The sequence below is a fragment of the Esox lucius genome, chromosome 11, assembly GCF_011004845.1.
Source record: "Esox lucius isolate fEsoLuc1 chromosome 11, fEsoLuc1.pri, whole genome shotgun sequence".
Classification (NCBI taxonomy): domain Eukaryota; kingdom Metazoa; phylum Chordata; class Actinopteri; order Esociformes; family Esocidae; genus Esox; species Esox lucius.
In genome coordinates, this window is record NC_047579.1 from 41,477,684 (window position 1) to 41,503,437 (window position 25,754).

General features: G+C 45.2%; 1 protein-coding gene across 2 annotated transcripts; it reads right to left on the minus strand.

The window, feature by feature from the left end:
- Window positions 1-70: 70 nt before the first annotated feature.
- Window positions 71-24,102, minus strand: znf652 (zinc finger protein 652). 2 transcript variants are annotated; one of them, XM_029123179.2, is made up of 7 exons: window positions 23,784-24,102; window positions 21,182-21,244; window positions 12,333-13,868; window positions 11,302-11,449; window positions 10,665-10,780; window positions 6,455-6,599; window positions 71-4,079 (listed from the first exon to the last, which is right to left on the minus strand). In XM_029123179.2, exons 3-7 carry the CDS (start codon window positions 13,368-13,370, stop codon window positions 3,502-3,504), a joined length of 2,025 nt encoding a protein of 674 aa, XP_028979012.1. In that variant the 5' UTR covers window positions 13,371-13,868; window positions 21,182-21,244; window positions 23,784-24,102; the 3' UTR covers window positions 71-3,501. The 2 variants fall into 2 exon arrangements, with proteins under 2 accessions (XP_028979012.1, XP_028979011.1); XM_029123178.2 differs by lacking the exon at window positions 21,182-21,244.
- Window positions 24,103-25,754: the final 1,652 nt, after the last annotated feature.

Consider the following 25,754-nt stretch of genomic DNA (forward strand, 5'->3'; position numbering starts at 1 on the left):
ACAATAATAAATATGAAGCTACAAAGACCAGATATCAACTGAAAGAGAATAACACGACAGTACACCAATATGTGATGAAAGTTATGGCTACTTGTTTTTACTTCCGAAAGTTAGCAGTCTGTTAAATGGACTTTATCAAAAAGGTCCAACGTTTCCACTTCTCGGTAATCTCAAAAAACAAACATACAAAAAAATAAAAAACACAAACCCAGGACATTATAAAGCTGCACAATTGTGTACCAGATACTCACAATAATAAAATATGCAATGCTACATTAAGTGGTTAAAAATACAGGGGAGGGGGGAAAGTATATTGATTTTTTTTTTTTAAAACCATCTTTAAAGAATATACATTGTTATTTTCCTTAACTAGCCAGGCTTTTAGTAGAAAAGTGCATTCTATAACCAAGATCAAAGGAGGAGAATCCTACAGTAGATTGGAAGAGCAAAATGTACAGAACAGATATGAGGCCGACAGGCACCTCAGCCAATCACAAGAATGTATTTCAGATAAATGAATTAAGGAGGGGGCTAGTGTAAAATTGCCAGAGCAGGGGGAAGAACACTCTGGGACATCTCTGGGAGCCCTGCTTGAAGCCAAAGTCTGCTCCCTTACAAGGGGGGGAGGGGATATATAAACTAAACAAATTAGAAAACAAAAATGTCCTTCTTGTGCCAGGGTCCCTTCCACACTACCCGCCTCCACGTTGATTCTCCTCCTTTTCCTTGTCCCAACACAGCCCATCACCAGAACACTCTGTTCTCCACACAGCAGATGCATCACTTCCACAATGCACTGCCAGCACCTCCCCTCAACGCTCCTCACTCACGCAGCAGTAAAGTGCAGAGGATACACACAAATGAAAAGGCTTTTCAAAAACAAACCTTAGTTTGTTCGTTTTTAAATGTAAAAGACATGAAACCGTAGTGAACCGGGGGAACTGGTGTTTAAGCTGACACAAAGGTCTAATCGGGATTGGCTGCTGCTCCCTAGAGGATGAGTGTCCATTGCACTGCTAAACCAAGTGACGAAGGCCCAACACCCAAAGTTCTCCCATGGTTCACCTTCCGTTCTCTCCAAATGAAGGTAGACACTGAAACCATCATCAAACAGATCCAACGTTATCCTGGTGCGTTAGTTCACAGAAACCTACCGTCCGTTCTAGTTCCAAGGGTGTGTGTAGCGGGAGACCCAAAGAGCTGAATGACACAGAGAGAATATGGCCGGAGACGGGCCACTTCAAAGCAGCTTTTCCTACAAGAGCACCTGTACTGTTCCAATTGGCCATTGCTGAAAAACACACTCACCCACCCACACACGGAACAGAGCTCAATGTTGCTTCTGAATGGTCTGATAACCATCCAAAATAGGGGGAAGGATGGCATAAAACCCCAGAGCCCACTCTATATAAAAATACCACCCCCCAAAACACCAGAACCTCTGTCATTCAGCAACCTGACTAATCCCAACCTGACAGACACTACCTTACAATGGGACACGGATCGCTCACACGCACACTCACTCACGCACGCACACTCACGCACGCACACTCACGCACGCACACTCACGCACGCACGCACACTCACGCACGCACGCACGCACGCACACTCACGCACGCACACCAAAATTTTATTTCTTTCAACAACTTGGGTAAATGTATCTGTACAATGTAAATGTAAATGTGTGTCAGAGACATCCTCTAATTCAGGGGTGACAAAACATCTTTGACAAAATAGATGTGCTTTAAAACGACTGAAACAAACAGAAACTGCGTGGAAATGATATGAGACATTCATACCAATCCATGACCAAGAACCGATCATCACCAAACGGAAAGCCAGACAGCCAATTCTTTATGAACAGAGGACTGTTTCTTCATTAATTGACGGCAGGACCTTTTCACTTGTTGAAAGCCAGACGCTGAAGGCTGAATGCTGGGGAGAAATGTGTTTATGACACCCCTGCTCCACCTATCCTACAACTATCACTCAACAGTATGTTCTGAGCAAGATGAGAACAATTCTTCAGTTGGAAACTGAACATAGCAAAGTTCCAGAAAATATTAATAGAAAACAACATTTGATTGCTAAACAGCCCATATCACTCATCTCTAGGCAACATTCAATATGTTTATAACGTTGATATTTGCCAACATGTGCGACAGGGCCCTACTGTGTAGCCTTGAACTGTATACACGACAGGAAAATCAAGAGAACAGTTACAAAAAAGGTTTTGCTCACAAGTGTCCCCAATCCACACCAAGCTGTGGAATATCGTCCAGTTGGAAAAATACATCTATTTCAGTTAAGAGTTGTTGTTAAAAAAAGGCAGAACTTGTGTGTTTTCATGACCGTGTCACCCGTATTATCTTGGCAGCAGCAGTGAAACAGAGACAGAGAGGAACAGAGCGAGGATCATGTCGGGTCGTATGAGTAAAGGCCCATCACAGTGACGTGTTGAACAGCTTTGCTGACAGACGACTTAAAGCAGAGTCCCTTGACCAACACAAAGTGAAAGTATGCGATGACAATCATGACACACGGCTAGCGAAAGTGTGTGTGTGTGTTATAAACGAGTGCACATTCAGGTTCATCAGGTTGGTGTGTGTGTGTGTGTGTGTGTGTGTGTGATATAAACATGAGTGCACATTCAGGCTCATCAGGTTTGTTGTGTGGGAACCCCATCATTCGTCAGGCAGGACATATCCCAGGGCCGCACCGCGACAAAACAAAACTCAGAACACCAAACGTCACAGATCACACTGAGAACCACCGTCTGGACCAGATCCAGCCTGTGTACAGAACTGTAACAGAAAGCACCAGTTTACCATTTGTTGAAGTCGCCGTGGCATTTGACCGGTCGCAGAGCGGAATGGATCGTATTGACCGTGACTTGTGGCGCTGACCCCTGACTTTGAGTGCCTCAGGGGACAGGTCGAAGCCCGGCCAGAACCGAGACTGTAAACATCGGACGAGGCTGTGGTGGAACACAAGGTCCTACGGGCCGGTATTAGCGCTGCGGTTATGTGGGCCGGCCGAAACGAAGGACCGGGACAATAAATTTGATCGGTATTGCTACCTGCATCATACAACACAATTAGAGGAGTAACATCAGCAGCCATTGGGGGATGATAGGAAGTACACTGACCGCCCCGCGGCAGAAACACCTCACAAAACAGGGGGGGGGGCATCAAGATGAGCGAGAAGTTGTAAAATCTGTGTCAGTTGACTAGAGCCATCATATAGTGGGTCACTCACTAATCAAACATGTATACCGAAAGTGTATAGATCAGTCCATCTCTCCCACACTCACTCACTCTCACACACACACACACACACACACGGACACACACACACACAGACACACTCCCACAGTTGTGCAGGAAGCTGTGAGTATGTCATGTTCATGTCAGTCTCTGAGGTGCCTCTCTGCGTCCGAGGCTGGGTACAGGGGGAGTTGGGCTGGGGTCTGCTCCTTACGGTCCCGGGGAGGGGGGTGGTTCAGTGGTGCTGGGGGGCACCTGGGCCCTTGTCCTGGGGGGCCATGTGTCGCAGGTAGCCGCTGTCCTCGTGACCACACTGGTTGAGGGGTTCACTCTTGAAGAGGGCGGGGGGAGGGGGCAGGTGGGAGACGGGGGGAGGGGGCAGGTGATGGTGAGGGAGGGGCGGGACGTGGAGGGGCGGGCCGGGGTGCAGGTGATGGGAGGAGGGAGAGTGCAGGTGCAGGTGGGAGAACGTGGCGTGTCCTGCAGGGGCCCGTGGGGTGAGAGTTGCCCCAGCCGGGCTGAGCCCCAGGGGGGCGGAGGCAGCGGAGGCGGCGACCGAGGGGGCGTGGCCCGGGCCAGAGGAGGAGGAGGGGGTGCTGGCTGACATGTGGAGAGGCAGGGGGTGGCCAGCAGGGCTGGTGACCCGGAAACACTTCTCCTTGTGGGCCTTGAGCATGTTGGAGAAGCGGAAGCGCTGGCCGCACACCTCACAGGGGTAGGGCTTCTCCCCCGTGTGCGTCCGCCGGTGGCGCTTCATGTTGGGTCGGCTGGTGAAGCTCTTCCCGCAAATCTCACAGATGAATGGCTTCTCCCCTGCAAGGCATGAGAGACACAGAACCAGGAAGCGATATGAAGACAGATGGAGAACGAGAGAGAGAATGAGAAGATGGAGACAGAGTCAAGTACCGAATTACCCTAATTAGTTTAATTTTCACACGTCACAGAATTTCCTGCATGAGAGGATCGTACCACCTGGCGAAGCTTCTGGCTCCTTGGCAGATTAAACTCCCTGAACTGCGTGAGGAAGTTAACTTTTTCCACCCAGACAATGTCTCCGTGAGGGGGTCAGAGTGACAGCTGTGTCTATTGAAAATGCTAATGTCTTCCCATCTCACTGCCGTCGACCCACCCACTCAACAGGCAGCGCCGACAGTTCACACCAGAATGACACGTGAAAATGAACAACGGATCCCCATGCAAGAGCTGCTCCAAATAACCTCTTGTCCCCGTCACCACTCAGCCACCCACACGTGCGCACACGCACGCACAATTATACAGGAGCCTTCTGTTAATATGCTGCAACTTCTGTGAATCAGGTAAGTATCAGATGAAACGGTAAAGCAGTGAAGGAAAGACACAGACAGTACATCTGCGGGGCTCTCTGTCTGTGTGCGTGTTTGTCGGTGTGTCTGTCTGTCTGACTGTCTGTGTCTATGTGTTTGTCTGACTCTGTCTGTCTGACTCTCTGTCTCTGTCTGTCTGTAGCATCTATGTGCATTACAGGGTTTTACTGGGTGTGTCTCCCGCAACAAGAGGCTAAAAATGGTCAGCGGTGGCCCAGGAGAGCAGGGTAAAATAATTACACCTCACGAACAGAACCGTCAGCACCAGTGGAGTGCAGGGAGTCCGCCCACACTAAGGAGAGGCCAAATAAAAAGACAGAAAAGGGACCGGCTGGGTCTCCTAATTGTGCTTCGGAAGGGATAAAAATACAGCGTGTGATGTAGCATGTGTCTAGGTAGTCATTACAGGCAGACAGGGCGGAGGTAGGGCGGAGGTGCCATTCAGATGTCTCTCTGCCCTCTCATTACACAGACCGGGCGATGCTCCAGCGCTCCTGCGTTGCCCCGGGACGCTCGGCTCGCAGTCTTTTTATAGACCAGCTACAGAGTCTGGCTGGCTTACCAGTCACCCAGGCTGCACTCTCCAGGACACGGGACGGTCCTGGTCAGGGAGCACAGCAGAATGAACAGGAAACTGGAAGGCTGGTATCTGAATATTTGGTTTTATGTCAAAACAATTTTGTGACAGAGAAGTTGTTGGTTGCAGAGTCTACTTTTCTCCGGTGTCTGGCAATTGATCCGGAAGCTTCTGGAAGTGATTATTCTCTATGTATTGTCTTAGCGTAGCAGGATGCTGCTCACGCTCCCATTACTTTCCTTACATATCGGTCTCTGAATCTCCTCAGTACCACTCCCTTCACAGGGTTTACATCTCTGCCTCATATAAGAGCAGAAATATATATCATCTTAAGTAACATCTTAAAAATACATTTCTGCATGTATTGTCAACTAATTTAAGTATGTAGGCTCCAGCATTCTGACTGTTTAATCACATATTTTTGTACACATATTGTCTTGGGGCAAAACAAGTTGCGATTTAACCCCCCCATTTAGCGAAATGCAATCATGCAAGCAGAGTATCATACAATTTTGACAGACAATGCAAAATTGCTGCTGAAGCTCCACACCCGGGCAGCCACTCAGTAAGCAGAATACAACAGTGGGAGAGTTGTTTTTGTCTGCCTTCTAAGCCAATGTTTGCAATGTAAAAATAAAATAACACAAATTGCTATTTGGATTGCCTTTCCTTTGGTCTGGCATGTGTTAGTAGCTTTTCTAAACAGACAACCTCCTAGTTCTGTGCCCTTGTTTTGTAATAGCCTACATTTATAATGGACACATTTGTTATAGCTTTACAACATTGGTGAAGGGTGCAGAGTCCCGGGGGGGAGGGCCAGACGTCCCCCAGCCTCTGCTTACTACACTACAGATGTATTGAAATAGTGTTGTGGCATACATCTTAAATATTTACATTAGAATGTTTCCCCAAAACAGCAGCTAAATTGGTCAGAGGCGTAGGTCACGCCATGTCGATCACGCCGTTAGCATGGAGAGAGTCGTGAGGCAGACGGGGGGGGGGGGGGGGTGTATGGGGGGTTGTGGAGATAAACACACGCGAAGCTGCTTACGGATTTGAAATGCCACCGCGGAGCGACTCCTAAAGCTTAGAGGCTTTCATGGGAACGTTTTTTGAGACTCGCCATGTTTGTGTTTCCTCCATTCCTCAGGAGGTGTAAGCAGAGCGTCGTCTCGAGCTACACGTGCACCGCTGGAGCACGGATTCCACCCAACCCCCCCACCCCCACCCCCACCCCCAGGTGACATAGCCTGGGCGAGGAGCCTCACCTGTGTGCGTTTTCATGTGCTCGTCAAAATACTGCTTCATGTTGAAGTCCTTGCCACACCATTGGCACATGAACTGCTTGTGTCCGATGTGGATGCTCATGTGGGAGCGGAGCTGGTACTTATACTGGAACCTCTCGTCACAGTTCTGCACACAGGGGGAGGACAACCACACACACACAGGGCATGTTAAGTGCATATCCCAAACGGCACACTACCCCCCCACTACTAAGTGCATTATTTTTCTATGCCCACTGGTCAATAGCAGTGCACTACATAGAGGACAGGCTGCCCGTTAGAGGTCTGAATATAACATTGATAGCAGAGCAACTTCTCTCTATAGACTGAAATATTATGAGCCATAATCCACATAAAACCTTGCCGCACAACCCGGAAAAGCGTCTCTCCTGGTTCTTACACCATTAATTTTGTCCACAGGTTTTTTTTTAGATCCACTTCCAATAAGGTCACCTCTCCATTTTCATAATTGTGTAAATATCTATAGGATAAGTTGACTTTTATCAATATTGACTAAATGGTCACAAACATTCTCCAAACGCTGCAGCCATATTGATGACCAATATAGAACTGCAACATCATTGCTAATGTAGGCTAATATCTATAAGAATACAATTACCATATTACCAAATATACTGACAGGCGGCAATGTTGTCAGTAGCTAGCAAATTCCACCAAGAACAGGTAGCGATGCTAATGTTGGCTAACTAAAATTCAGTGGGCCCCCTCAATTTACTAGCTAGTCAAAATGTACTGGGGTCTAAAGTTTATTTGATAACATCACAATGACAATAAAGATTTAGCTACTAAATATTTGACTTCTTAGGACCTGGTATCATGCTTCCAAGCCCCAGTAATGACCTTACTATTCACAGAAGCATTGAATATAATTCGTATTAGCCCCCAAAGAAACTTCCAGAACATTACTGTGATGGAAAGTGCAATCTATGAATATGGTACCATCATTAATACGGTGAAATCCTAAATGCTTATTTGTTAAACACTGTGGTAAATTGGACAACATACCACAAGTAGGCAATTAGGTATCTCTGGCAGTTGTGGTATGTTGCCAATAAAGCATGGATAGGCCTGTATCCAAGCTCTCTGCAATGCTAAGAACAGCTTTTGGCCTGGGTTTATCAGCCGTATACGACACCCCTTAAAAATATATGCATAACCTAGATTTCTGAAAACCTGTCCCTGATATAGCCAAGAACCACGCATAATTGCAGTAGGAAAGAAGCCCACTACACACCCCTCGTTCCGGCAGTACTCTGTAATAACCATGTAATGACATGCTTTATTTAATTGAGCCCTGTCCACCCAAACACGCTCCCTGACCAGCAAGCTCCCTTCATGTGGCTGGCCACTCTGAGGCCCCCCAGGTTGTATGAGGAACCTCCCTCCTATACAACCTGCTGCAGACTAGAAGCCCGGATATTCAGACAAGCACGAAATGTGTTAGCAAACTTTGAAAGTATGACTGTAAACTGACAGCATAACCTGTAAGAATTAGGGCCAGTCCGAGTTAACGTTTTTAATGTAACTATAATTAAGTTATATTAAATAAAAATGAATCGTGTGAATTAGTATTTAGCAATGATTGGGCACCAGCTAACTGAAATTAAGCACATTCAGTACCAGTCAAAAAAGCTTGGATACACCAACGCATTCAAGAGTATTTCTAGATTTTTACTATTTTCCATATCGTAGAATAATGGTGAATACATCAAAACTATGAAATAACATGTGTTTCATGTGTTATTTCATAGTTGCTGGTTTCTGTTATGTCCTTCCTCATTGAGCAGGTCCAGGGTTAACATAACAAGGGACTGTTGGACCTCTCAGGTTGATCAAGATGTCAGTAGAACACCTCCACACCATGGAGAGCCCTTCAGGACTGTAGAACCCCTCCCCACCATGGAGAGCCCTTCAGGACAGTAGAACACCTCCAAACCATGGAGAGTCCTTCAGAACAGTAGAACACCTCCAAACCATGGAGAGTCCTTCAGAACAGTAGAACACCTCCACACTATGGAGAGTCCTTCAGGACAGTAGAACGCCTCCACACCATGGAGAGCCCTTCAGGACAGTAGAACACCTCCAAACCATGGAGAGTCCTTCAGAACAGTAGAACACCTCCACACTATGGAGAGCCCTTCAGGACAGTAGAACCCCTCCACACCATGGAGAGTCCTTCAGGACAGTAGAACCCCTCCACACCATGGAGAGCCCTTCAGGACAGTAGAACACCTCCAAACCATGGAGAGTCCTTCAGAACAGTAGAACACCTTCACACTATGGAGAGCCCTTCAGGACAGTAGAACACCTCTGCACCATGTTAGGTTATTCTATCTGAGCAACCAATTAACCCATACATTTTGACAATCTTAGCTTGTCATTTGGTGTAATAACCAATAGAAAGTGTCCTGCTCCAAATAGACCAGTATTTTGGACCAGTCAAAACATCACTGCACGCCGCAGTTTCTGCTCAAACAACCAATGGTTCTTTCTACGCAGCCATTTTCCAACCCCATTAGCTATTTGTAAATATTTAACAATTGCAATACAAACACATGAAAACCTTAAAATGATTAAGATTCCTACTCAGTGAGCAGAAAGCATAAAGAGAACAGAAACCTCACTGTTAAACCAATATTCATGAAGACACATTTTAATTTTCTCTAAAAGGGGAAATCAATCTTCAGTCCATTTCTGATTCCAGGAAATACTTTTTTCCTTGTTTTTGGATACATCCTGAACTTGTTTCTGTTTGTGTGGCAGAAACACAACACAGGCCATATATAGCATGACCCTTTCAAGGCTGGTCAGAAGTACGTTATTGAATGAGCAGTGACATCAGTAATTATTGAGCCAGTGAAGCAATTTTGTTATCCTTTGGTGCAATACTCACCGAATAGACTCAAGAGTTTTTATTTTGGGGTATCTCGGTACATACACTGCGGTTCAAACGTTTGGGGTCACTTAGGAATGTCCTTGTTTTTGGAAGAAAAGCACCTTTTTTGTCCATTAAAATAACAAATTGATCAGAAATACAGTGCAGACAAGAAGACAAACGCATTAGAGCAGTGGTTCCCAACTACAGTCCTCCAGTACCCCCAACAGTACACATTTTCAATGTAGCGCAAGCCAAGCACAGCTGATTCAACTTGTCAAATAATTATCAGGCTCTCATTGAGTTGAATTGGGTGTGCTTGTCCAGGGCTAGAACAAATCGAATGATCACATAGCCTTTTAAAATGATAAACTTGGATTAGCAAGAACAACGTGCCATTGGAACAAAGGAGTGATGGTTGCTGATAATGGGCCCCTGTACGCTTATGTAGATATTCCATAAAAAAATTTTTAAAGCAACAATAGTCATTTACAACATTAACAAGGTCGACACTGTATTTCTGATCAATTTGATGTTATTTTAATGGACCAAAAATTTGCTTTCTGTCATAAACAAGGACATTTCTAAGCGACCCCGACATTTTGGATGGTAGTGTATATTTACAAAATCTAGAAGTGACACGTTTCCTACATATTCACATAATTTCAAAGCACCAAGAATACTGATAAAACTGCCATGATAGGTGTTCCTGGTTTGTCAGGTGCTCACAAAATTTGTCCAGGCATCAAAGAACTGTCAATGTCCAGTCTTGATTCTCGATTAGGATGTGCGTTTGCCTTTGGAGTTGGCTATTAGCATCTGTCAACATGAGGACCAAAGAGGTGTCAATGAAAGGGGTGCTATTATTAGGCAAAAAAAAGTATTAAGAAATCTAGTCAAAACCTTAGGTACATCAAAAACAAGAAAGAAGGACTTAGAACATCATGAAAAACTAGCAAAGAATGGGTGAGTTCAGCTATTGCACACGTCCTGTTAGGAAGACCTCTACAGTGGATGACAATAATGAAGGGAAAAAAACAAGAACAGTCTAACAGATGAGGAACCCTCCCCAGTAAGTAAGACTGGATGTGTCAGCCACTACCATCCACAGAAGACATCACCAACAGAGGCTGGACTACAATTTGATTGTGCAAACCACTAGTCAGGCTCAAAGAGAAAGAGGACATCAAGGTTGTAATTTGCTCTAAAAGGACCTGTCCCAATAATTATGGAGGGCACAGTTCATGTATAGGGAATGGGAAGCCATTTAGGACAGAACAAAGTGAAAACACGTCTCACCTCACAGCGAAAGGGTTTCTCTCCAGAGTGCTGTAGTGAGTGAACCTTCAGGGACATGCTGCGCTTGAACGACTTGCCGCAGGTCTCACATGTGAAGGGCATGTCCTTAGTGTGAGCTGGAGACAGGGAGGGAGACAGAGAGGGACAGACAGGGAGGGAGAGACAGCAAGAGACAGAGAGAGAGGACGAGACAGGGACAGAGAGATAGACGACAGACCGAAAGAGAGAATGAGAGACACTGTTTTAAGATGGACAAATAGCAGAGAGCGGTAAATAGTGGGCTGTTAAAGTGTTCATGCCACTCAGGAAACAAGGGGCCTCATTTATCAGTTCATCCTGGGTTAGATGACGTACTGATTAGATCCTATTGAAAGAGCCTGTGGCACTAAACCGAGGGTGGGGGGGGGGGGGGGGGGGGGGGCTCTGTGATTCACACCATATGGAATTATTCTTTGTATAACTCCCTAAAAAAATTGTTTATGCCAAAACAACACCTGCTAAGCCATTCATTGTACTACATGGGTCATTATCATTTCAAATAACATGAAATACCCTGTTAAGAAAAAGGTACATCAAAGTTGCAATGGAAAAGCAATGAATTTGAAGAGGGGGTACAGACTGACGGAGCTCTACCTACCAACCATGTGCTTGCGAACATGAGCCATTGTATAGAACTTCTTTTCGCAGATCTCACAGGCGAACTTCTTCTCCGCGTAGCCATGCACAATCTTAATGTGCTCGTGCAGTGACCATAGCTTCTTGAAAGACTTGTTGCAGGAGACACACTGAGCAAGAGAATGACACACACACACACACACACACACGACTGTTGTTGTTTTTACATTGATTACACAGATACTCCCTGGCAGATGACACATCTTAGCTCATATCAGGTTCAAGTCCAAAATCCAATTAGATATACAGCAGAACAGAGGGAACAGTTAAGACACACAGTGAAACGGCAGAACAGAGGGGACAGTTAAGAATGAGTGTCTGGGGTTGTAGGTGTAGCTGGTGTTGTCCACCGACTACTCTGACAGCGTCTGCCTAGTATTCTTTTCCTAATGCTGTGACTCCCTCTGCTGGACAAAACAGCTATATCACTAACCTTTTTTTATTAAATGTTTGGCCCCCATGTTGAAATATTCAGGCTCACAAAGCAAAACAGTTGCACAATGACAAATTTGCTTTTGAACCGACAATGCGTAACAGGTGCACCTACACCCGTCCCGTACCCAGCACCCCTCTCTACCTGATGTTCTCCCCCCCCCCCCCCCAGCACCCCTCTCTACCTGATGTTCTCCCCCCCCCCCCCCCCCCCCCCCCCCCCCAGCACCCCTCTTTACCTGGAAGTCCCCCCAGCACCCCTCTCTACCTGATGTTCTCCCCCCCCCCCCCCCCCCCCCCAGCACCCCTCTCTACCTGATGTTCTCCCCCCCCCCCCCAGCACCCCTCTCTACCAGATGTTCTCCCCCCCCCAGCACCCCTCTTTACCTGGAAGTCCCCCCAGCACCCCTCTTTACCTGGATGTCCCCCCAGCACCCCTCTTTACCTGGATGTCCCCCCAGCACCCCTCTTTACCTGGATGCCCCCCCAGCACCCCTCTTTACCTGGATGCCCCCCCAGCACCCCTCTTTACCTGGATGTCCCCCCAGCACCCCTCTTTACCTGGATGTTCTTTTCACAGTCAGTCTGCTGGTGTAAGGCCAGCTCACTCTCCAGGACAAACTTCTTCCCACACTTGTCACAGATCTGCATGCGTCTGTGTGTGACGTTCATGTGCTTCTCCAGGTACCAGCGTGTGTTGAACACACGCGGGCACTTCTCACACGCCAGCGTCTCTTTCTCCTCCCCATACCCTTTAACCCCCACAGCGGAGCCTGCGGAGGAGGGTGCACCCTTGCCCTCCCTGGCAGCCCGACGCTTCCTTTTGGGTGGCTGGGTGGTTGTGTGCCGTCGCCCCCTGGTGGTCATGCCAGTGGTAGTGCACAGGGCCGTGTGCCGGCGGTTCCTCTGGGGCTGGCTGGTAGCGGTTGCCACTCCACGATTGGCACGCTTTGTTCTTGTTCTACGGCTCTCAATTTCTTCCTCCTCATCATCTTCCTCTTCTTCCTCCTCCTCTTCTTCCTCCAACTCCTCATCTTCCTCTTCTTCCTCATCTTCATCGTCATCATCATCATCCTCCTCCTCCTCCTCCTCCTCGCTGCCATGCCTCTCGGAGGCGTCGGTCTGGGGGTTTGGCTTGTCCCCTTTGGAGACATTCAGTGTCTGGTTGTTCAGGTTGACCTCCACGATGATCTGCTCACGTTTGAAGGACTCCTCTTCCTCCTCCCCCTCTTCGCCCTCCTCTTCCTCATCCTCTTCCTCCTCCGAGTCTTCGGAGGTGCCCCCGTTGCCAGCCTGAACGCTCCCTTCAGCCCCCCCCCTGTAATATGGCTGCTGAGGGACAGTGATGTGCTGTGAAGGCAGCTTACAGGGGGCCTGATCACCCACGGTGGGCTTGGCGGCCATTTTGTTGTCCACCAGCACGGAATACGGATTTCCCCCACCGTCCCGCTGGTACAGCTTGGCCGCTAGGTCCAGGTCTGGGCTGGAGGAGTGGTAGTAGGACTGGGCCACCTGCTGTGCCCTGCGCCCCTCCTCCTGGGCCATCCCACCTGGGCCAGGGCTGGACACCTCCTCCTTTAAGCTTTGGCACGATTTCATGCGTCAGGGAGGCTCCGGGCAGCAGTGGGTGTTTCTGGGGCACCACCAGTACAGGACGAGTACAATTGGTATCCTTAATGAAACTGTGAAAGTGCCTCTGTTATAAGGAGGAGATGGGGGGCGCTATCCTCAACCCCTCCTGCCACTCAGAAGACAGGAAGGAGGGGGTGAAGGAAGGAACGCTTCACCCCGATTCAAACAGGGTGTCCATGCTCTCCAAAGGAGACGAGCCAGGGACGGATCCGATCGTGCGACGCCAAGGTAGAGCTTTGTTCCATATGACCCTGTTGAGTTTTACTCTAAAAGCGTTTCTGGAAGTTGGTGTCTGCTCTCGAAACTTGATGGGGTTTCGGTCCCTCCGCAGATGAAGCCTCTCAGCAGTCAAAGCTATATTGTCTGTTAGGACTTCAGTCTTTAAGCTTCAGCCTTGAGGGAGAATTTCATGCCGGATTTTTGAAGCCTTTGTGCTTTTTTCAGGAGCCATCTGCAAACTGCCGCCTGTAAGACAAAGATGGACAGAGAGAGATCGAGAGAGCGAGAGAGATATTGTTAAGATCTGTGACATGTGGGGCTGCCTCTGCAAATGAATGTCTAAAGTGAAACTACAACCTCGGAAAGGTGTTGTAAACCGAGAATCTAAAAGCCACGCTTCACCACGTTTCACTGCTGTGTGTGAATGTTAAAACCACACGCATCTGAGATGTGCGAGAGGACTTAACCTCAAACGTCTTCATACACCCCTATCTACTATTTATCCTTTCAGGTCACATCCTCCACAACCATTTATTTCTACAGGGAGTTGATATTTTAGGTGCGAGAAATGACATTTAAGTAATTTATCAGACATTTATCCAGACATTAATTAGTGCATACATTTTCACACTTCCATTCACCATAAGGGTTCTGAAGTGATGGATGTGTACAGACTAACTACCTTTTAATTGGTTTCTTTGAAAGATTTATATGACATTCAGCTGAAGATTGTTATGCTGTTGAAAATGACATAAATCAACATCTATTTTGTAATGAAATTACATACATACTATTAAGACGCATACAACACGTTACCACCTCAAAATGTCACAGTATAATTCACACAGGTCCTAATATATACCATGATCTAACCCTAACCCTAACAACCCCACAGATTCCACAATACAAATAACAGTCGGTCACACTTGTGGTAACTGAGTGTTTCCAGATTTATATGAAATATCGTAATTAATTATAGTTAATGACAAACACTATGTGCCCTCATGAACTATTGACACCCCAATTATTGTTGTTTATAAGCTTGAGCTTACACTCAAAATGTTTTTGGGGAAGTCCAATTTGCACATATAGAGACGTGTCCTCCAAATGACATTACGCTAAACGGTTCTACTCCTTATCATTCGGCTTCTCAGTCAGGAAGTAATCACCAGCAACCACGCCTTTGGAGAACGCACTCAACGATTATTCATGCAGGAGTGATATAATATCCATTACAACGCATCCTCCAATCAAATTACTTTTTTTACTGAAAACAAGGGTGGAATTAACTTTGAAAAAACTTAATTTTGTTAATTTCCCTTGAATAAGTAATTCAGTGCAATATATATTATATATAGAAATATTACAATATAATATACATAAATACATCTCTGGAAAACATTAAGAGAACACTGCACATTTTCTTTCCTTTCCAGAAAAGTTGAAAAATAAGGTTTTGAGTGAGGAAGAGAAGTGTTCAGTTTGCAGTGGTCTCTTTATTTTAACCCTTCTGTTCCACACTCAAAACTTTCCTTTTCCTTTTTGACTTTTTTGAGAAAAAAAAAAAAGGTGCAGTGATCTCTTAATATTTTCCAGAGCGGTATATACAGTGGAGAGAACAAGAATTTGATACACTGCCGATATTGCAAGTTTTCCTACTTACAAAGCATGAAGAGGTCTGTAATTTTTATCATATGTACACTTCAAATGCGAGAGACAATCTATTTTTAAAAATCCAGAAAATTACATTGTATGATTTTTAAATAAATTATTTGCATTTTATTTCATGACATAAGTATTTGATCACCTACCAACCAGTAAGAATTCCGGGTCTCACAGACCTGTTCGTTGTTCTTTAAGAAGCCCTCCTGTTCACCACTCATTACCTGTATTAACTGCACCTGTTTTAACTCATTACCTGTATAAAAGACACCTGTCCACACACTCAATCAAACAGACTCCAACCTCTCCACAATGGCCAAGACCAGAGAGCTGTGTAAGGACATCAGGGATAAAATTGTAGACCTGCACAAGGCTGGGCTACAGGACAATAGGCAAGCAGCTTGGTGAGAAGGCAACAACTGTTGGCACAATTAGTAGAAAATGGAAGAAGTTCAAGATGATGGTAAATCTCCTTCGGCCATGCAAGATCTCACCTAGTGGGGCATCAATGATCATGAGGAAGGTGAGGGATCAGCCCAGAACTACATGGCAGGACCTGGTCAATGACCTTAAGAGAGCTGGGACTACAGTTTCAAAGAAAACCATTAGTAACACACTACGCTGTCAAGGATTAAAATCCTGCAGCGCACGCAAGGTCCCCCTGCTCAAGCCAGCGCATGTCCAGGCCCGTCTGAAGTTTGCCAATGACCAACTGGATGATCCAGAGGAGGAATGGGAGAAGGTCATGTGGTCTGATGAGCTATTTGGTCTAAACTCCACTCGCGGTGTTTGGAGGAAGAAGAAGGATGAGTACAACCCCAAGAACACCATCCCAACCGTGAAGCATGGATGTGGAAACATCATTCTTTGGGGATGCTTTTCTGCAAAGGGGACAGGACGACTGCACCGTATTGAGGGGAGGATGGATGGGGCCATTCCTTCCCTCAGTAAGAGCATTGAAGATGGGTCATGGCTGGGTCTTCCAGCATGACAACGACCCGAAACACACAGCCAGGGCAACTAAGGAGTGGCTCCGTAAGAAGCATCTCAAGGTCCTTGACGGGCCTTGCCAGTCTTCAGACCTGAACCCAATAGAAAATCTTTGGAGGGAGCTGAAAGTCCGTACAGCGACAGCCCCGTAACCTGAAGGATCTGGAAAAGGTCTGTATGGAGGAGGGGGCCAAAATCCCTGCTGCAGTGTGTGCAAACCTGGTCAAGAACTACAGGAAACGTATGATCTCGGTAATTGCAAACAAAGGTTTCTGTACCAAATATTAAGTTCTTCTTTTCTGATGTATCAAATATTTTTGATTTTCTGGATTTTTGTTTTAGATTCCGTCACCCACAGTTGAAGAGTACCTATGATAAAAATGACAGACTTCTACATGCTTTGTAAGTGGAAAATCGGCAGGAAACCTGCAAAATCTGCAGTGTATCAAATACTTGTTCTCCCCACTGTAGGAACATTTATTTTCCTCAAATCATTCCTCAACCATTTTTGCTTTGTGGCAGGGCGCATATATACAGTACAGAACACATTGCATGAGTCTATTGTCATAGTCTTTATTCAAGGCTGCCAATAATTTTTGCTAGGTGAGTGTACTTTTGCTTATATAGCCAATCTGCTTTTCTGGACAATGGATGATGCATAATGACAAAAAGAAAACAACACATGATTGTCCTACTATCATTCCATCATCCATAAAATCATGCAAATCCTTGATGAAAGCTGGCATGACAGGGATATAAGATGTTCCCAAGTCAATCAATCAAATGGACACCCGGCCTTAAACCCCAAGGAGCAAACAACAGTAGTGTTGAATTTCAGTGGCTAGGAAAAACTCCCTAAGAAGGCCGAATTTTAGGAAGAAACCTACAGAGGACCCAGGCTCAGAGGGGTGACCAGTCCTCTTCTGGCTGTGCCGGGTGAGATATTAAGAGTCCAATTGGAATAATTAATACATTTCTCCTGGCTAAATCCAGAGGCTATTTGATTTTAGACAAGGTCAGAAGTATGACCAGGTGGACAAGGTCAGGGACAGCAATGGGCCCCCCAAACCAGGTACTCCGCAGATGTGGATCAAGGACCTCATCTCCTCCTAAAATTTTAAACTGGAGGAAACTGAGAAAAGTTAGAAGTGCATTCCTCATATCCCCCAGCACAATAATATAGCAGCATAACCACAACAGTCAGCCAGTGTAAGGACGCTAGGACAGGAGTAATGTGTTCAAATGTTTCTGTTCTAATTAGGATTCTAGCAGCCATGTGCAGCACTAATTGAAGTTTCTTTATTAATTTGTCTGGATAACCAGAGAGAAGAGCATTGCAGTAATCTAGTCTAGAAGTAACGAAAGCATGGATTAATTTTTCTGCATCAGTTTTTGATAGAAAGTTTCTAATTTTTGCAATGTTTCGAAGATTGAAAATAAGCAACTCTTGAGACATATTTTATATGTTCTTCAAAGGAGAGGTCAGGGTCAAGGGTAACGCCAAGGTTGTTTACAGTTTTTTGGGATACGACCATGCAGCCGTCGAGGTTCACAGTGAGATCTGCTAACAATGCTAATGACTGAAAAAAATCCTGCCCTGCGTAAGTATTTACCCCCTTTGGTGCTCAAAGCCTCTTAGAGACTTACCCAAGACTGAAAAATGGAATCACTGACAAAGGTGTTTCTAAAATGTATTGACTAAATTATTAAAGTACTATTTAAGTATTTAACTTATACACATATTCACTTATTTTTTTCTTCTAAATTAGAGTAGAAATTTCAGATCACAGTGTAACAACTCTATTTGAGACACACCTTTGCCTTCTGATATCTGTTTGGGGTCATTGTTTGGCTTGAAGATCAACGACCATTAATGGATTGAACTGGATTTAATATTGGACTAAAAATCACCTGATTATATGCTAACTTCATGATGCCTCACACATGTTGAAAGCCTCCAGTACCAAAACCAAAGCAACTGAACTGCTTTAATCAAATCTACACAAATCCTGACTGTAGGGAGAGTTATTTTCATTAAGTGCTTCATTTGGTTGTCAGTAAACATTTCCATGCCAGTAGTTAGAAGAGCTTCAATTAGGCATTTCTGTGTCTCCTTCGGCAGCAGGGTCTTTATTTCACAGTGATCAAATGTTCAGAGAAAAGACCACTTTGCCGACAACTCTTAGTGGGGGTGGAATGCTGTGGGGCTGCTTTACTGTCTCAGGTCTTGGAGATGTTGCAGTTCAATTTTGAAATGAATATTACCACTTTTGCGTGCTCAGGGTAGCCTTCATGTAGAATCACACAGATACCAGTCTACAGCTAAGGACAATACAAATAAGCCTCACACATGTGCACACACACAGGCAAGCATTGATGTTCCCACCCACCTACTGTGGCAGTTATGAAAATGAAACTCACAGACAAGCTAACCACCCTTTTCATACATTTAGCGGAACACGACACAGAGCCACCAGCGTGAGCCCAGGATGCTAAATGTGGACAGCGGGTTCGTGTTCTGTGGACCACCAGAACCTGACTTTGAAGAATGTTCACCCACACAAGCCTGACCTCCCTGACGATGAGACAGCCTACGGTGGAGGGGAACTGGAAAACTCTTCTCTACCCACAGGCCATCTGGAAAACTGACACATACATTTCAACGCGTTTACACACACACACACACACACACACACACACACGCACACACGCACACACGCACACACTACATATTTGACGGTTTTATTTCTGCCGCTTAACTTGATACAAACCCGTGTCTATGGTGTGTGTGTGTGTGTGTGTGACTTGTGTAACAACGATCACAACATTTAAATGCAAGAGCTTGTCAATGTCCATAAAGCTCCTCCATTATTCTTATTACTTCAGGAGGAATTCACTGCCTGTTTCCATGGCAGTGACCGTATTGCTATGACCTTTACCCTGAAATGGTTTGATCCTCACCTTGACACTTGCCCGTTTCACCTTGGGGTGCAGGGCATGGATGCTGACTTATTACTGGGGCGGGGAGTTTCTTGACTGGCTCACGACGACAAAAGTAAAAAAAGAAAAATCCTCCCAAGCAATGAAGATCCTGTGCTTAACCGTCCAATCACCTTAAGGTAGGCTGTTACTGAAGCCTTAACATCCAATCAAAGGCATGACAAGGGGGGTCCGCAGCTGCTTCCGGATCAATGCGGTAGTGAAGGCTTCAGATACTGTTCAGCCAGGTTTAGAGAACATACCTTCAATGTAGATGCCAGTTGGTTAGAGTGCCGGGCTAGTAGTCAAAAGTAGTTGCTCGGCTCAAATCAAGCACTGTTTGGCAAATGACATGTAAGTTAAAAAGGAAAAGAGCAACTACTAGCGACGTGGTTGGTGGTTGGCTTCCAGTCCACGAGTGTCGACCCCTTGATATGAAGGCTTGTTGGATTGGCAGATCCTTAAACAAAGTTTAACAAAGTCGACGGGCAGCGCATTGAGATGACGCGGTCTATGACAGATCGGAGAGATGCCACCTAATGAGTGACGCAGGCTGTCTGTGGTTGAAAAAGTTGGGGGTCATCTGGCAGCGCATCAGACTTAATTAATCCTCTTCTCCGTCAGGAGACAGTCTATGTAAAAGTCAATTATGTTTCTCTCATGCTTCCTAGGCATCCTTTTTATTTTATTTATATATTTTTGTTACAATGGAGGAGCCCTGCCAAGTTGGCAGAGGGATGGTTTCCATAAGGCTGCAGTGTCCTCCAGGGTAAACATACACATCACTGGAACAAGTCCAGAGAGGCTCACTGTATCAACACAAGCCTAAGCATGCAAACACTTCCAATACCAGAATCGCAGATGCATGAACCGCATAGGCCTATGCTTTAAAAAGTGGCAACACAATGCATCTTTCTTCCTGTGCATGCCTGCTGCCTGATCCTTTCTGAGAATTGGACCTGCTCTAAGAGCATTAAAAACCACCACCAGGAGAGCACCGCACTCCGTTGACAGCCTTTAAATGTGTACGACAGCCCCCCCCCCCAATTTTTTTTTTTAAAACATTACCACGGACACGCACACTTTTTTGGGTGAGGGCGGAGGATGAAAGAATCTCATTTACAAAATAGTAAATATAGTTTTTTTGGGGTGACATGTCACTTTAAAACCTCCCATCTGCCAGAACCAACGTCAGCGTTCTCCCTGAACGGCTGACTACGATGCTAGTCTAAAGGAATACAACAGGGCCAAGGAGACATAGACCTAAACCAAGTGTTCAAGTGTATAACCATCTAGCACCAAATTCTCAGGGTTTGTTATGCTCAGAAAAAATAGAACTGGACCAGAACTTGCATTGGCCATTGATGTGTTCCAACAGAGAGAACCGAGGGTAGAGCCAACGGAGCATTCACAAACATTCCACAACCGCGCGCGTGCACACGAAAGCTGAGATTATGCAACTTGTATTTAACAAAATCCTTAGACCCAGCTCATCTTCAGCGATGAGTCACTGTACAGTTTCACTCCGTGTGAGAGATCACAGCACTTTGATGTGGGGAGCATGAGGAGAGAACACTTCACAATATCGGTAGTAACTACAAATATCTCTGGGTCAAATTCGATTCCACCACGAAATTAGTTTTATCGTGCCATCTTTACAGTTTATTGATCTTGGTGTCAGCTAAACCTGCGTCAGTGTAATGTCAGTTAAAAACTTGTGCGTTAAAAACTTCAGGGTTCCAAGTGAACACCATATACTTTGTCGTTGCACTAACCCTAGTTAGCGATTTTCTTAAAACCTACACAAACATTTTATTCACAAGTTCATCTGACTGTTGGGAATTAGATAAGGGCCTTTTGCCACAATCCTGAAGAAGCCCCAAATGAGAGCCTTCCGCCTGCACACCAAATTCTTTGATTGCGGTCACCTGTGGCCTCCAGCCTGGCTGTTGCCCTTTGAATGTCACTCATGGCGTCAAGCTTCACCCATCCTGCAGGAGAAAAAGCACCTTGAAGTCTGTTCAACAGCACACAAGAAAGTTGAGAAAACAGTCACTCTTCTAAGAATGAATACACATAAATAACGTTGAGATGTCACTCTGACAGTCCCTTTGCACATTAAGGCATCTAATGTGCATCTATTATATGTGGACCTTGTGAAAATTCAGCAAAAAGCCCTTATTTTTCAGTGTTAGTGACAAAGCCCAGCTACTTGATTTACGGCTTATTTAATTTCCAACCAGGAATGTCAAACTGAAGTAATAAGTCTAACTACAGAAGCTTAGTGTAGGTAGTAGCCAGATTACATACTGCATGAGTTATTTTGCACACATTTTATTCACGTAATTTCAGGATAAAAGCAACAGTTTTTGTAAGTTCCCTCTATTGTGCAGTAAATAGAAATGATGTATACCAAGAGCTCCCAAAAGAACTAAGGGACCAAGTTGCGGAAAGACATGTCTAATCTATGGCCAAGACTGTCAAAGTGCACAACCATATGAAAGCACAGGCAAATCTGGCCTATAGTGTCGCGCGGCTAGAAGGAAGACTTTACTTAAGACTGCTCACCTTCAATCCTATTTCAAGTATGCCATAAAGCGCAGGAGACTATAGTAATGTGGCAAAATGTTTTGTGGCCTGAAAAATTAAAAATTTCTGGTTAAAGCATTGCCTTTGCCTCAAACACGTAATGGCAAATCTCACTGCGCAAACGTCCCATTTTGTCTGGGTACTGCGTGCGCCAGGTGCCACAACTTCACGAGACTGTGACGTGTGCGCGACGAGTTCAAGTCTTTCGCCGATAGTAACCGTAACCGAGGGCAAGTAGACCGCGGGATCTGTCAGGGACGTGCGGGGCAGTGTGTCGTGTAAAGACACGTCGGAGGTTCAGGTTCAACGCCCAAGGTGCCATTGCATTATTTCTGCTGCGTTCGTTTGCACCCTCCCTCCGCGGGATTTAATGAGCTTTCCCTTTTGTAGCTGGTAGGGAGATGTGGAAGGGGTCACATTCCTGACTCCGCACTCATAATACCTTAACCAGCTCACCGTTAAGTGCACAGCAGGGGAGCCCTATACCCCCGTAGGTATTTGAGACTAAAACCTGTAGAGGTATAGATGGATGGGCAGCAGCAGCAGATCAGTATGCTCTAACCCTGTGTTTACTCTCTCTATAACAACATAAGAAAGGATACGTGGGAGCAGTGACAGGAGGTATGAAATGCAACAATATAATGAGATGGGTCTATGATCAGTCTGACAGATGAGACGTTAACCCATACAGCATAAGTACTTATAGATAGTAATTCTGATATAATGAAGGAACTGGAAAAAAATATTTTAAAATTGTAATTAATTCAGTGTGAATATCTAAAATAAGTGTGCTAAGGACATTTCTCGAACACCTTCCATAACAATGTGTTCAATAAAAGCTAACTTCTTGTTTCACAAGAACTGGCAAGGTTGCAGCTGGGCCTAAATTACCACTGATACTGGGCAATGCAAAGCATTCCTTCGCCCCTTTTCCAACATCCCAGACTAACACGGATGCTAGCTACCTCTGTTGTAATCAATCAGGCCTAACGTTAGTTAGCTAGCTTTTTAGCCAGCTGGCTAGATTAGCTATTTGCTAAGTCAAGTTGGCGCAGGCAATCCGCTCACTGAATTGTTGTTAAAATACGGATGAAAATACTTGTTAAACACCAAAAGGGGGGAGGACGAATATAAAATACATGCGATTGCACACAGTTCTGTTGGCAACAACCAACTTTAAAAACAGGCGCAAAGAAAGGGTTAAATAAAAAGGAAACATTGGTTGGTCAAGAAGGTCGGAAGGCCTTCAGGCTAAACTCATCCAACGTTACAGCGACGTTAAATACTGATGGATTTATTTCGCTTCTATTGGTTGAAAAACGACATGCTACTTAGCAAAATGATTTGTATTTATGTTTGTACTGTAGCCCACTAATTAAGTTCACAACGAACTGTCGTCGGTTCCACCACAAAGAATACTACTAGCCGCAAACGTTAACTACAGTACCACCATGACACACCGCTAGCCAGAAAATCCTTATCACAAACGACTTTCACTTTTTTTAACCAAAAACGGCCCAGATATAAATCGGCTAACAGAGGATTTTACGCAAGTACCAGAATCTTGCATAATTAAATGTTAAACATTGAGTTCAAAAACCAGTGCTAACCATGACATCAATATTCGTTAATAAAGTGGTTTATCATAGCTATAGGAATGAGAAGAAAAAAAATTAAAGTATTCCCTCTTCCCGAAGAAAACCCTAGCTAGCTAGATAGCTTGATAGCTAGCTTTACTCACAGCTTGATAGCTAGCTAAAAACTCAACCGTTTTGACGGTTCAGAAGTCTAGAATCCCTGAAAATAATCAAGACATCTTGTAACGGTGTAAATAAATAGCCATGTCGTTAAGAAAAGCCACTCATTTTCTTGCATCGTAGACAAATGTCATGTTTGTAAATAAATACATGGAAAACAAATAACTTAGAGAAAATGCCTTACCCTCGATGAGAGCGCCCTCTTTCTCATTTCGTGCAATCAGAGAGTTGCAGGGATTCTGGAGTGCTGCAGACGCACAACACGAGCCAACTACTGTTGCAGTTCACCACAGTTTGATAATCCTATTGCATTCTCTATTGTGAATGTGATTTTTGGGATGTGTGACACTTATGTTGTGATATGTTTGCGGTGGACTCAGTTCCAGTGTGTACGGTAGATCCATCGCTACGTGGCCCGGCCAAGGTCTCGCGCGCCCAGCCGTCCCGCGCTCATTAGAAGCAGGCTGCTGTCTAGGTTCGGTAGGCGCGCGGCGTGCCGCAATTTTTTCGTCTCCCCTCAAAACCAGACAAGGCACAATGCGCGCGCACGTGTTTGTCCCCATCTTTTGCGGGGAAATAAAACGGATGGACTCGACACGGAATTTATTGGCGATTTTTTTTTAATTGCTGTAGGAAATGTCCAACTCAAAGTCAAAGTATTTTATTTGTCAAGTGCACCGAATAACGTGTCATTCTGAACAATGACATTATTGTGACATGGCACGCGACATCCACGTTGTAATTAACAAATATATAAAGCAAAATAATAACAGAAAATACAAAATATACATAATAATAGTGACCAGAAGCAATTTCAAATAATGTAGAAATGGGAATATGGACAGTATGAATAGAAAGCTTAAATATTATATAGTGTTGTAGTGACTATAAATGGATACATTAAAATATGCTTATGTACATGAATGTACATAGAAAGTGACCAGAGCTTATGAAGTGTCCGTTTGATCAATAATAGATCGTTGTTTTTTGAGGAGCCTTATGGTCTCGGTAAAAATTATGAGTCTGGAAGTGTGTCCTGGTGCTCCGGTAACATCTACCAGATGACAGCAGTGTGAACAGACCATAGCCTGGGTGGCTGAAGTCTTTTATGATGTTCAGTGCTTTCCTAAGGCATTGTGAATAGTAGATGTCTTGCACGGAGGGGAGATGGCAGCCAATGATTCGCTCTGCAGACTTTACCACCCTCTGGAGGGCCTTGCGATCAGCAGCGAAGCAGCTGCCGTACCAGGCTGTAATGCAGCCTGAGAGGATGGTCTCAATGGTGCACCTGTAAAAGGTGGTGAGCTTTTTTGCAGACATGCTCCTCAGGACGTATAGTTGCACTTGGGAAGTATAGTCGCACTTGGGCAGTTTTTACTTCCATTGATGTCAGTATGGGGGCATGTATACCACGAACAGCATCCTCACCTTACCCCAATTCCAGGTGGCAGAAGGTGGTGTGTGCATTCAGGGCAATGGCATCGTCCATAGATCTGTTGGGGTGGTATGCAAATTGAAGGGGGTCCAAGGTGACAGGAAGGGTGGCACAGATGTGGCTTCTGACCAACCGCTCAAAGCACTTCATGATGATGGAGGTCAGTGCTACAGAGCAGTAGTCATTCAGGCAGGTGATGGAAGGTTTCTTTGGTATAGGGACAATGGTGGTCTGTGAAGCAAATGGGGACTGCTGAGTCTGGGAGAGGTTGAGTATAGAGGTGAAAATCTCCGCTATCTGGTCAGCGCCCCTCCTGGAATGTTATCTGACCCTGGTGATTTCCGAGGGTTCCCTCTTTTAAAAGCTCTCATGTCGGCCATGGCTAGGGACAGATAACAGTTGTCCTGGTCCTCAGCAAGCCTCACCGAAGGAATTGTGTGCCTCAAACCGTGCAAACTCAGGGAGTGAGTTGGCAGGACGTAAATCACTGCTGTTCCTCCCTTAGTTGTCTGTGGTGTTGCAGTCCACTAAACACACATCTGACTCCAACTTATCCCTGTACTCTTTTTCCATAGGCCATATCTGAATCTCCTCAAAGCCTCCAGGTCCCCAAAAGGCTATCCCCAATATTTGAAGGACATTTCAGTTGGCATACATTATTGGATAGTATTTCACTATATAATTGGTCAATGCCCATACATTAAAACAATGAACATGTAA